The sequence below is a fragment of the Pholcus phalangioides genome, unplaced genomic scaffold, assembly GCF_987345545.1.
Source record: "Pholcus phalangioides strain wild (caught in Gottingen) unplaced genomic scaffold, Ppha-v1.0 ptg000014l_1, whole genome shotgun sequence".
NCBI classification, from domain to species: domain Eukaryota; kingdom Metazoa; phylum Arthropoda; class Arachnida; order Araneae; family Pholcidae; genus Pholcus; species Pholcus phalangioides.
Window position 1 is genome coordinate 4654651 of NW_028301607.1, and position 13070 is coordinate 4667720.

At 36.3% G+C, this 13070-nt stretch overlaps 1 protein-coding gene across 1 annotated transcript; it reads right to left on the reverse strand.

The window, feature by feature from the left end:
• Positions 1–5805: 5805 nt before the first annotated feature.
• On the reverse strand, positions 5806–8163 carry LOC149078005 (heat shock protein 70 B2-like). The gene has a single exon (XM_089241564.1). It carries the CDS (start codon positions 7927–7929, stop codon positions 6010–6012), a length of 1920 nt encoding a protein of 639 aa, XP_089097690.1. The 5' UTR covers positions 7930–8163; the 3' UTR covers positions 5806–6009.
• Between the last annotated feature and the right edge of the window lie 4907 nt (positions 8164–13070).

Genomic DNA, 13070 nt, shown 5'->3' on the forward strand with positions numbered 1-13070 from the left:
CGTTCAACCACACAAAAACCAAATTGAACGTCCGCTAGTAGTTATAATTATATAATAATTAACTAATGAATTGATTCTGTGCTGTTTGGTCAGAACATATCTCCAAAAAATGGCTTTTTGATCTAGTAGTAAGTCTTGCCAATTATAACTAATTCGAAGTGAGAAAATTCACAAATACGCGTGTACGGCTAAACAACATGCTGATGTATGATATTTGTGTTTGTATGCTTTATTTCTGATTTTTAAATGAAAATGCTTATATCTCCAAAAATGTGATTTTGGAGTTGTCATGTTCTGACGAAACACCACAGAATTAACTCCTACAATTAATTTACTCCGAACAGTAAAAGCCCGTTTTTGATGAAACAATTGACCAGCATGAACTCATTAGTACCTGACACTCATTAATTAATAAATCACAATTCACTGATCGTTTATTATCAAGTTTTAATATTAATTCTTTTATGCTCTTTAAGACGAGTACTATCGGACTACTAGTCCAATGTGGTCCGATACAGTTTAGAAGCCCGTCAAATGACCTCCACAACCGTAGGGAGTAGCCCCAACTCTCACTAGAGTACAGTAGTTTTCTTTATATTGATTCACAAAGATAAACGAATGATATCGCGGGCAAGATGTGGTAATCTTTTTTTTCAAAATATGAGCGAGAGAACTGTATATATTTGTTTATACATTGTTCTAAAATTAATTTATAGTTGAGTAATTAATTATTAATAATTGCGATAGTTAATCGTTGTGAAAACTCCGTTGGGTTTAGTATTCTCAAAGTGCAAAGTACCCGTTTTGTAGTGGAAGGTAACCAAACTGAAGTATGGTTAAAATATCACACACTATAACGAGGGCTCCTTGCAATGCAAGACGGACTCATCCGCCATCTTAGAGTTATTATTATCGATGTAGCCAATCTCTGTTCCTGACGCGCCTAGATTTATCAGATATAGATAAGATTCTTCAAGGAGTTCTAGCTGTTCCCTACGGGCCAACGGCCATACCATGCGGAAAAAAACCGGTTCTCGTCCGATCACCGAAGTTAAGCATCATTGGACGTGGTTAGTACTTGGGAGGATGACCACCTCAGAACGCTACCCGAGTGGCGCAGTGGTAAAATGCTTGTCTTACATTACGAAGACTACTGTCAAGGTCAACGGGTTCGAAACAAGTTCGTTACCTACCGAGCCTGGGGTGACCAACGATGGATGGAATCTCCATTTCTGAACCAGTGGAGCTGAACAATCTGTAGAAAATGATGTAATAAGCCGCTAATAAATGCCACAACCAGTCAAGTGACGGATTTTTTTCTTCTAATGTAGCTGCTTTATATCACACCCAATCAGAAATTGCGGTTCACATTTGATAATTTTTTTTGTCGCACCACGGTCATTTTCTGCACACGAGAGGTAATTAGACCGAGACTTACAATTTATTGCCCATTCCGAACGGCAGGCTTGTTTTTTATACTCATCAAGAGGTTGGCCCCCTCGATGGGCACTCCCTCCGGTAGCAATTTTTTCTGTTCTCATGTCGCCGTTTCTGTTGTACCCCTGTGTCAAGAAAGTTTTCTGACAAGGACGAACCCTGTATCGAACTTGCGACACCTGTAAACATCCTTTGGCACTTTAGGCGAGTATCTTATCGACCTGGGCCATCGCGCCCAGAAACTGCGGTGCTTTTCTTTCAGTCATACCCGGTTGTTCGACTAAGAAGTTGCAGCCTTTAAATTCAGGAATAAAAAAGGTCGTTTAAAAGCAAAGTTAGAGCCTATTGGGAAAAGTCGATTCACTGGAAAGAAATCCATTCCTATACAAAAGGCGGAAATTTACGCCGAGCTTCCTATGCTAAAGTATGCTAGTTAGTGGGTTAGTGATGCCTGGAAAGAGGTGACTATAAAAACTATTAAGAGTTCATTCACAAAATGTGGACTAGAAAACTTTGTACTCGAGTGATTCCAACTTTGAAAATGAAAATCCTCTTGATGAGAAGGACGGAGAATGAATGAGAAGGAATGATGAGAAGGACAGACTCTTTCAAATTAGATGAACTGTTGCGCTTATATATAATTTCGATTCAGATGAGTCTGTGAAGGTTTTTGATTGAACTGTAAATTTCGTTTTGTGTGTAAATAATGCTATTGTTTTGGAAATAAATTTCATTTATTAGCGTACCAATGGACTGATTATTGAAACACACGGTAAGTATTTTTTATTTATTTTAAATCCTGCGCATAATACGGTAATCAGGCCTATATATACGTTGTCTTTTTTATTTCAAATTTCGAATGCGGATTATGTGAATGCGCGCCACCAGTGATTATACTCAGGAAAATACTGTATGTCTCTGCACACACAGAGCCGGCCTTAGGGGTGTGCGCAGGGCCGTCTTAATAGCATCATGGGCCTAACAGTCATGGGCCTAAGTGTGTGTATCTAACAGTCTGAGCGCTTATCTAATACGCAACACTAGATAAGCACTCAAGACTGTTGGGTACACACACTTATACAAATCCGGCAGAACTCACTAGGTAGTAAATTGCCTATGGCGATAGACCTGAGTTGTGCTCGGTTGAAGAAAAAAAAAGCATCAGGGGCCCCCGGGTCAAGTGGGTTTTCTGAGGTCCTACCAGGTAAATTCTAGAGAATTTCAACGAAATCTCATTTTTGTGAGGGCCCCCTCTTCTCTTGAAGATCCCCGGGTCGTGCCTGGATGGGCCCACGCGTTAAGAAGGCACCGGGTGTGCAACAGGTGCCGTCGGACAGGGCCCGCGTTTTGTGCGGCCCCTCTCTCACGGTAAACCATAGGAGGCTTTCACTCTAATTCTGAAATTATTTCTTGCAGTAATTTTAGATTTTCATCAAATCTGATTATTTTTTTCTGCAGTTAATTTTGTATTTTGCCTTTTATTCTGAATTTCCATCCATTCCGCAAACATTATTTCAATCGATTCCGAATTTCCATTAAAAGAAAAAAAATTTAATAATTCCGAAATTATTTTATTAATTTTGGCAAAATTTGTTTCAAAAATTCTGGAGTTATTTCTTTTATTAATTCTGAATTTTCATCAATTCTTGAATTATTCATTTCATTAATTCTTGAATTATTCATTTCATTAATTCTGGAATTATTTATTTCATTAATTCTAAAACAATTTTATTAATTTTGGCAAACATTTTTTTCAAAAATTCTGGAATTATTTCTTTCATTAACTCTGAATTTTCATCAATTCTGGAATTTTTTTTTTTCCTATTTTCAATTCATCTGTTCTGAAATTACATCTGCCCTCAAATTATTTCTTTCATCGGGTGCTTAACTGTCATTAGTTTCGGTATTTATATTTCTCTCATCAATTGAAAATTTTCTCCGGTTCTGAATTTTCATCCATCCGAAATTTTCATCAATTTTTTTGTTTTTGTTTTGTGGGTATTTTTCATCATTCCCATGTATTCTGCAATAATGTATACATTTTTGTGGGCGCAGATTCCACTTCTCCACAAATTACAATGGATCCCGCTTATAACGTTCCCATTTAGAACTCTTTCCCGCTTAGTACGACTAATTTTCGTGGTCCAAACTCTTACTAATAATACTCATCGAGATTTCCCGTTTAAAGCGTTTTCCCGCTAAAAACTTTTTTCATGATGGTTTTTTTTTATTAGAAAACGTTAGAAGTGGGATTCACTCCCATACATGGGGTCCCCGAAATTTTTAAGATGATCGCACCTGTCGTACACCCCCCCCCTCAAGAAGGGCTTCTTTGTCCACAGTTGTAGGGATAACAGGGCTCAAGCCTCGGGACCATCATCAAAAAATCATTATCTTTTTTTAATGCTATAAATTCACTATAGAGAAGGGTCCGTGTGGAGTTCAACTATGCTGGTCCAGCCTAGGGACCCTGCTCCACGGTATGGGGGGGGGGGCAATGCCAACGCCTCTACTAGTCTCCTAGATGTACTATAGCAGCGGTTCTCAAGATTTTTTGACTCGCGGAGCCCTTTTGGGCATATAATTTCTATGGTGGGGCCCCGTAGACCTATTTTTTTACTTATTCAGCAAAATAATACTGATTTATTTTTATTATTCTAAAGTAATTATAATTATTTTTTTTTCAAATGACTGTTTTTTATTTTATTTTCCTCGAGCGGCCGCGGAGCCCCTGAGGAGCGTACAAGAAGCTCCAAGGGCTGCGCGGAGCACCGGTTGAGAACTGCTATACTATAGTATCTAGGAGGCTTTGCCCCTGCTCAATGGAGTTGATGTTGCATTTCGCAGTCGGCCATTTCACAAAGATATTCATCCAATGGTGATTGGCGTGTGCTGCCATCTATCGCGTTATTTTACAACAATTCGATAAAATACGGTTTATATAATTTTTGGATGCAACATATACAGTAATTACATTACATTACATTACATTGTCATATTAAATATAATTATCATCAGATAGCAATGCAGTGTTAATGGGGCCATGAACCCAACTGAGCAAGGCCAAATGCAGTAAGGGCCTCATGGAAATTTTCTCTCTCTCGGCGGTGAATATGTAAATATCTAGAAATATCTGGGTAACCAGATACAGTCGAATCCCGTTTTAACGAATACCGTTATAGCGAAAATCTCGTTTTAACGAACACTTTTCTAATTCACCAGATAAGTTCACATAGAAACAATAAAAAAAACCTGGAATTCCTTTACAACACAATTTCGTTATAACGAAGTGATTTCTCCGATCTCTTGGAATTCGTTATTACAGGATTCGACTGTATTTCTAGCCAAAGGTAGGGGCGAGGGAGAGCATGGCTTCCTCCTGAAGAAGGGGGCCCCTAGGCTGGGTTCTTTAGCGGGCTCTTCTATAGTTAATTTGTAGCGTGAAAAAGCAAAATAATGAGACTTGTCCTGAGCCCCAGGGGTACAGCCCTGTCAGCCCCACCCTTTTTGGGACCATAGCGAGGGAAGGGCAGAAAAATCACTTTGCCTGAGAGTCTTTGATAGTGTTAAAACAGGCCTGTCGGATAGTTATATTCTCTTTGGTGTGCTAAAGCTTTTGATGAATCAACAAACTTATTATTTTCATAACCAATTCCTTTTCTGCATGTTAAGTCTATGAAATGCCATACTTTTGAGTGCCATGTGCAACAGCCATCAGGACTGATGTGCTAATGCGTACGTATACCATTAAGCGGTCTCACTACTCTTTAGACTTGAAAAAGTCGAATTTTCAAAAATGACTTCAAAAAATATTTCAATCGATTGCGAATAAAATACTAAAAATTTCGTGTCAATCGCTATAAATTTGTTCTTTCTCAATTAAAGGAAGAAATACTGTGGATTATAGTGTCAACGTACACTAGAAAAAACACTCTGAACACGATTTTCTCAGATTGCAGTTTTTCAGCTCGTCCGTTAAAGAAAACTACTGTCTTAAATATTCTGAATTTTTGCAGGAAAGTTTAGTCGACATGTGTTAACAGAATAGACCTCTGACTTTGATATCTGACTATCCGTTAGAATTAATAAAAAAAAAAATTTTTTAATATATAAATTTCAAAGATCTAAATTCAACATTTTTTAAAAAATACTTGCCTTTAGTCGAGATTGATAAATTGAAGAGTAGTGAGACCCCTTAAGTTGAGCAATATTTAAAATTGGTAGCAGATATAGTTGATGATGAATGCCATTAATCATAACAAATTATAATCCTTAATCCATTCAACTCTATCACAATTCCTAATAGTATGCAAAACTCAAAGAAAATTACTCAACAGTTTAAAAATTATGTTTAAAATTTAATATATATTCAGCACATAAATTACATGACCACAATTAAAACTAACAAAATATATGTACAGTACATACCAAAGTCTTTGATCATATATGATATTGGTAGGCTAGGAACTGTAAGGATCAATTTATATATTGTTCATATATACACTTTGTTCCCGATGATACACACGCAAATATCTATCACAGTCATGAGTCACAAGTTCACTATCATTTCACTTAGTCCACTTCTTCCACAGTAGGTCCGGCACTGGAAAAGCCTGCGTTGCCAGTGGAAGCATTAGCTCCACCTCCAGCAGCCTGATGGATCTTCATCATGTAGGGCGAGAGTTCGGACTGGACTTCCTTCATCTTGTGTTCGATCTCGTCTTTCTCGGCCAACGTGTTGTTGTCCATCCACGTTATGGCAGAGTCGCAACATTCTTTGACCTTCGCTTTATCCGAAGCGGACAGGCGGTCTTCGGGAGCGGATTCTGCGGCCTGCTTGACGGAATAGATGTAGCTCTCCAGGGAATTCCTGGATGCTATCTTCTCTCTTTGCTGTTGGTCCTCCTTCTCGTATTCTTTGGCTTCGGACAACATGCGTTCGATCTCTTCCTTGGATAGACGTCCCTTGTCGTTGGTGATTCGGATGCTCTGGGACTTGCCCGTTCCCTTTTCCATGGCCGAAACCTGAAGGATGCCATTAGCGTCCAGATCGAATGTCACCTCGATCTGGGGGACACCCCTCGGAGCCGGTGGGATACCAGACAGCTGGAACCTGCCCAGGAGATGGTTGTCTTTGGTCATTGCTCTTTCGCCTTCGTACACCTGGATGTCGACACCCGGTTGGTTGTCGGAATAGGTCGTGAATATCTGTGATGTCTTGCATGGGATCCTGGAATTTCTTTCGATGATCTTAGTCATGACACCACCGGCAGTTTCTATGCCCAGGGACAGGGGTGCCACGTCGACGAGCAAAACGTCTTTTATGTTGTCGCTAGTATCACCAGTCAACACGGCGGCCTGGACTGCGGCACCGTAGGCCACTGCCTCGTCCGGATTAATAGACATGCACAGTTCTTTGCCGTTGAAAAAGTCCTTCAGCAGCTTCTGTATCTTCGGGACCCTCGTAGATCCGCCAACAAGTACCACGTCGTGGATGCTGCTCTTATCCATCTTGGCGTCTTTAAGAGCCTTTTCGACCGGTTCGAGGGTACTTCTGAACAAGTCCATGCACAGTTCTTCGAACCTTGCCCTAGTGATCTTGGAGTAGAAATCGATTCCTTCGAATAGAGCGTCTATTTCGATGCTCGCTTCGGTGCTGCTCGAGAGCGTTCTCTTGGCCCTCTCGCATGCAGTGCGCAGTCTTCGCAGGGCCCTGGGATTGTGTCGCAGGTCTTTCTTGTGTTTCCTCTTGAATTCCTCGATGAAGTGATTCACCATCCTGTTGTCAAAGTCCTCGCCCCCTAGATGGGTGTCTCCAGATGTGGCCCTGACCTCAAACAATGAACCCTCGTCAATAGTCAGGATAGAAACGTCGAACGTGCCACCGCCAAGATCAAAGATCAAAACGTTTCTCTCACCTTTCAGGTTTTTGTCAAGTCCGTAAGCGAGGGCAGCAGCCGTGGGTTCGTTGATGATCCTCAACACATTCAGTCCAGCTATTCTTCCGGCATCTTTCGTGGCCTGCCTCTGAGAGTCATTGAAATAAGCCGGAACCGTGACGACAGCATCGGTCACTTTCTGGCCGAAGTACATCTCGGCGGTCTCTTTCATCTTGATCAACACCATGGCGCTGATCTCCTCGGGATTGAAGAGCTTTCTCTCACCCTTGTAGTCGACGGTTATCTTGAGTTTGCCGCTCTCGCTGACCACCTTGAATGGCCAGTGTTTGATATCGGCCTGGATCTTGGGATCGTCGAATTTCCTCCCGATGAGCCGCTTCGCATCGAAGACCGTATTCTCGGGATTGAGGGCAACTTGAGCTTTTGCCGCATCGCCGATGAGCCTCTCGGTGTCGGTGAAGGCGACGTAACTCGGAGTCGTCCTGTTGCCCTGGTCATTGGCTATGATCTCGACGTGTCCGTGCTGGAAAACTCCGACGCAGGAATACGTCGTTCCGAGGTCGATGCCGATAGCCGGTGATTTCGGAGCCATGTCGATATTCAAAGTCCTTAACGATTGAATTGGCACAAAAAAACCGATGATTTCAAATACGAAATATAATTTCAAACAACTGTCAACAGCGTTCAAGATATTCAGGAATTGCGATTGAATATAAGCGTGATCGCAGTCAATGCTAGGCAGTCAATAGCAAACAACTGATTCAGGAGCGAGACTCGATTGATGCCAAACAGCTGCTCCCGCCTTGTATTTAAAGCCACAGAGAAAGATCGAGAAAGTTCTGGTTTCTCCTCTCCGTCATTATTAGGGTTGCCGCGAAAGCAGGAAGTGACTTTGGCGACGAAAACTGATGCCAATCTCCTTGTTTTCAGTGCCAAGACGGGAAAAAGAAATGTCGATCAGTAGAGATACGTAAATTTCGCAGGAAGAAAAATTCAGTTCGCAAATTTCGTATTTATTCGCAAAATTAAAATATTCACGATAAAAACCGTGCATTCATTCGCCAAAAGAATTTCAAATCAAAAATTTTGCATTCATTCTAAATATTTTCTGAATCCAAAATTTTGCATTCATCCGAAAAAAGTTTCAAATCAAATTTTGCGTTCATTCTTAAAAATATTTTCCAAATCAAAAATTTTGCATTCATTCAAAATATTTTCCGAATCCAAAATTTCCCATTCGTTCTCAAAAAAATGTTTCGGATCAAAAATTTTGCATTCGTTCAAAATATTTTCTGAATGCAAAATTTTGCATTCGTAAAAAAAAAAAAATCAAAAATTTCCCATTCATTTTCAAAAACGGACTATACCTACGGACCATTTTTTTCAACAGTAGTTTAATGACGCAGAAAAGTGTTGAAGCATTGTACTTTTATTGAAAGTTCTAAAATTCATAAGTACTCAGCAAAATTACTTCCTATTTTCGCTTCACACAAAAAGTGTAAATTACCAAAATTTTGCGGGAAAGTAGAAAAATCAAATTTTCGCATTTATTCATCAAAAATGACAAACTTCGCATTACAAATACGAAAATTAAGCATCCCTACCGATGATGCTTCTATTTTAATGCACAGCAATGGTCTACTATTTCCTGATTTAAATTAAACAACCATAACTTTGAAAATTTAACCTAATTCAAAGTTATATAAATAAAATAATTTTTTTTAAATTTTATTCTACAGTATTTTGCGAAAAATTAAAAAATTTAATGAACGGGAATTTTAAAATAAGTTATTTCTATTATTAGTTCATTCTAGTTGAACTGGCCCCGATTCTGAATTAGCATTTACAGTTTTTTTCAGTTATTCTTCTTAAATTATTTATTTCACTGATTCTGAATTTTCACTTATTCAGGAATTGCTTCTGATTCAGAATTTTCATTAATTCGGAAATTGTATCTTTTATTCATTCTAAAACTATACCTTCTATCGATTAAAATATTGTTCGTCTCATTAGTCCTCAAATTGATTCTCTCATTAATTCTGTATTCTCTTTGAATCCAGGAATATTTTCTGCATATTAATTCTTAATTTTCATTTCTCCCAAAATATTTTGTTTCATTAATTCTGAACACATGGATTCTGAAATAAATGTTTTCATAAATTCTGAAATAATGTTTTTCTTTAATTTTGAAAATATTTCTTTCATTAATTTTGAAAATATTTCTTTCATTAATTTTGAAAATATTTCTTTCATTAATTTTGAAAATATTTCTTTCATTAATTTTTAAAATATTTCTTTCATTAATTTTTAAAATATTTCCTTTCATTAATTTTTAAAATATTTCCTTTCATTAATTTTTAAAATATTTCTTTCACTAACTCTGAAATTATTTCTTTCGTAAATTCTGAATTTTCATTATTTCTGTAATTATTTCTTTGATTAATGCCGAATGTTCACTAATTCTGGAATTGCAGTGTTTCTTTCATCATTTCTTTCACTAATTCTGGAATTGCAGTGTTTCTTTCATCATTTCTTTCACTAATTCTGGAATTGCAGTGTTTCTTTCATTAATTCCGGAATCATTTCTTTCATCAATTCTGAATTTTTGTCGTACTTCTTTCGTTAAAACTCTAGAATTATTTTTCGCTAATTCTAGAATTTTCATTGATTCCGGAATAATTTATTTCACCAATTAAGAAACTTTAATTATTTCAACTAAAAACAAATAAATATATGATCTAATTTCCCTCAAATTTAAAATGCTTCTTTTTGGAGGTATGCAACCTTAAATCTCTCTGTATAAATTTTCGTTACCCCCTTAAACACCGAACCACGAGGGTCTCCCCATCAAAGATGGACTCATTATCAATATTATTATAACAAGGCTCAACATAATCAATAAAAAAGTATCATTGAAATCTCTAAATATCCATCTATCACATGCAATTTCAATGACAGTTAAAAAGAAATTTAACATATTTCTCAATATTCACACGGGAAAAAACCCCATAAAACTTCATTATTTATTTTTATTTCGAAAATCCTTTAATAGATTATTGAATTCCCACGCCAAAAAATTCGCTAATAGAGATTTCCTGGTAACCCAGACTCAGATTCTCTTCTTCCAACGCGTGTGACGTCATATACTGACGTCGCCAGTGACGTAATAATGCCAGATGATTCTGGAATGATCTCGGGGGAAAAAATCTTCGAGAGGAAATTTTCTTTTATATAAATATATATATTTTAGTGTTAGGATTCCCTTTATTCTGTAAATGTTTTACTTCCGAAACAAGTTTAAGGGCTCTCTTATACCTTTAAACGTGGTAAAATTATATAATAATTAAACTTTACAAATATTTAAAAAACGCACTGAAATCAGCTTGCGCGCATGATAAAAATAACATGACGTTAATGAAATTGATTAAAAATTGATCCAAATCAAAGGAACTGTTCGGTTCATGAAATGACGAAGAAGATTTAGATCCATTCATAAATACCGTGCTTGGGTTATAAAAAAAATTTAATTTCATTTAAATTTTTAACATTTAATTTTGAATAAGAATGAGCCGATAAAATCTCAATATTTTTCGTCATTTTTATGAACTGAACCGCTCTCTTTACTTTGAATAATTTTTTGTTCAATTACGTTTATTTCATATTATTTTATCTTTCACGAAACTGTTTTTAATTAGGGTTTTTCTTTTTTTGAAAATTTGCACAAAAAAATTAAGTATAAGACATGTGTGAAATTTTGTACTGGCACGGGATATCATATGCAGTCAAATATACTATCCCATAGCATGTATTATGTGGTAAAAATTTGAAATAAATCAATCGATAAATGATATTTTTAGTAATATATTTCAACATAAGCAAGTTTTTTAGCATGTTAAAATGTAGGTCCCCCATTAAAGATGGGCTCATTATTATTATAACAAGGCTCAACATAACAATAAAAGTATTATTGAAATCTCTAAATATTCATCCATGACATCCAGTTTCAATGGTGGTTAAAAAAAATTTAACATATATACATATATATTTAAAGTTTCATTGTTTATGTATGAAAAACTGGAAACAAATTAATTATGCGAATTGGAAATTGAAAATTTGAAAACTTGAGAATGAAAAAAAATGAAGAATTCAAAAATGAAAAAGTCGTAGCCAAATGTCTAGGGCTCTCATCGGGGGGAGGGGAGGACAATCTGACATTGGCTTAACACAGGACGTTACTGGAAGCATCCCTTGGCCTCCAAAGCCTAAATAGATGCTCGATCATCCGACGTTCTGCTGTAGTATCGTTGAATTCAAAAATATAGAGGAATCAAGATAAATAGCCAAAACGAAGTTTTTTTTATGAAGTTTAAAAAAATAGCGAAGTTGCAGCCAATATCCAATGTATAAAAATATGTAAAATAGATACAAAAGGTGCAATTACATACCATGTGCAAGGCCTAGCAACTGCAACTTTTCGCAACTTTTCTGCAAAAAACTTCGTTTTGGCTATTTATTTTGATTCTTCTATATTTTTTAATTCAATGGTACTACAGCAGAATGTCGGATGATCGAGCATCTGTTCAGGCTTTGTGGGGGCCAAGGGATGCTCTCAGAAACGTTCTGTATAAAGCAATGTCCGGTTGTTCCCCCTGATGAGAACCCTAGACATTTTCACTACGACGTTTTCATTTTTGAATTCTTCGTTTTTTTTGTTTTTTTTTCATTCTAAAGTTTTGAAATTTTCAATTTCCAATTCACATAATTAATTTGTTTTCAGTTTTTCATACATAAACAATAAACTTTACAACAATGTTTTTTGTGACTACAATGCATTTAAACTGTCCGTTATGTAACAGTCTGTTACAATTAGGATCAACTGTACACGTGTATAACTTTATTTTTCTTCACACTGCGCTATCTATTAAAAACACAATAGAGATAGATAGCAAACAATTATATCAACAAGCAATATCTCATTAGGAAAATTAGTATAATTTATTTTCTTCTACATTTAGAAAATTTTTTATCAATTTTTTGAAAAACGTATAGCGAAATTAATCATTTTACTTGTAATTATAGTAATTAATGTTACAGTAAGTTAATATAATATATATAATATTAACACTTTATAATTTATCTACTGCCACATTTAGTACTTGAAATTAGACGTCGTGATATTACAGGCACGAATATATTTCTCTGGAAATCGAGATGAATAAGACTGTGTGTGGGAGGCTGTTATTACTTAACCGAACATGCACCTCGTTCACGTTCCTTAGCGGAATGTGTGTTCTGAGTGTACCAATTTCCTACAGTTTTTATGGATTTTTAAACATATTTATACGAATTTGTGGGGCACCCTATAACATGAGATCAATGTAATTGATTCAAAATAAAGGAAACTGCTCAGTTTCTTAAAATGAGGCAAAATATTTGAGATTTATATTATTCATAAATAGTTGGTTTATAAAAAAAATATTAAATTATTTTTTTTAGATCTTAAAAATTGAATTTTAATTTTCACTAAGATTGGGTAGATGAAATTTCAATCTTTTTCCTAATTTTATAAGCCGAACATTTCCCTTTATTTTGGATCATTTTCATTCAATTAAATCGATGTCATGTCATTTTATCATGTGCGCAAGGTGTTAGCGCAGGGGTTCTTCACCTTTCTCACCTTTGCGACCCAAAATCAACAGAAAAATTAGCTTCGCGACCCGCGGACTATTCATT

Bases quoted from the DNA above. Each gene is read 5' to 3' on its own strand.
- LOC149078005 (XM_089241564.1), bottom strand. From the start codon at position 7,929: ATGGCTCCGAAATCACCGGCTATCGGCATCGACCTCGGAACGACGTAT.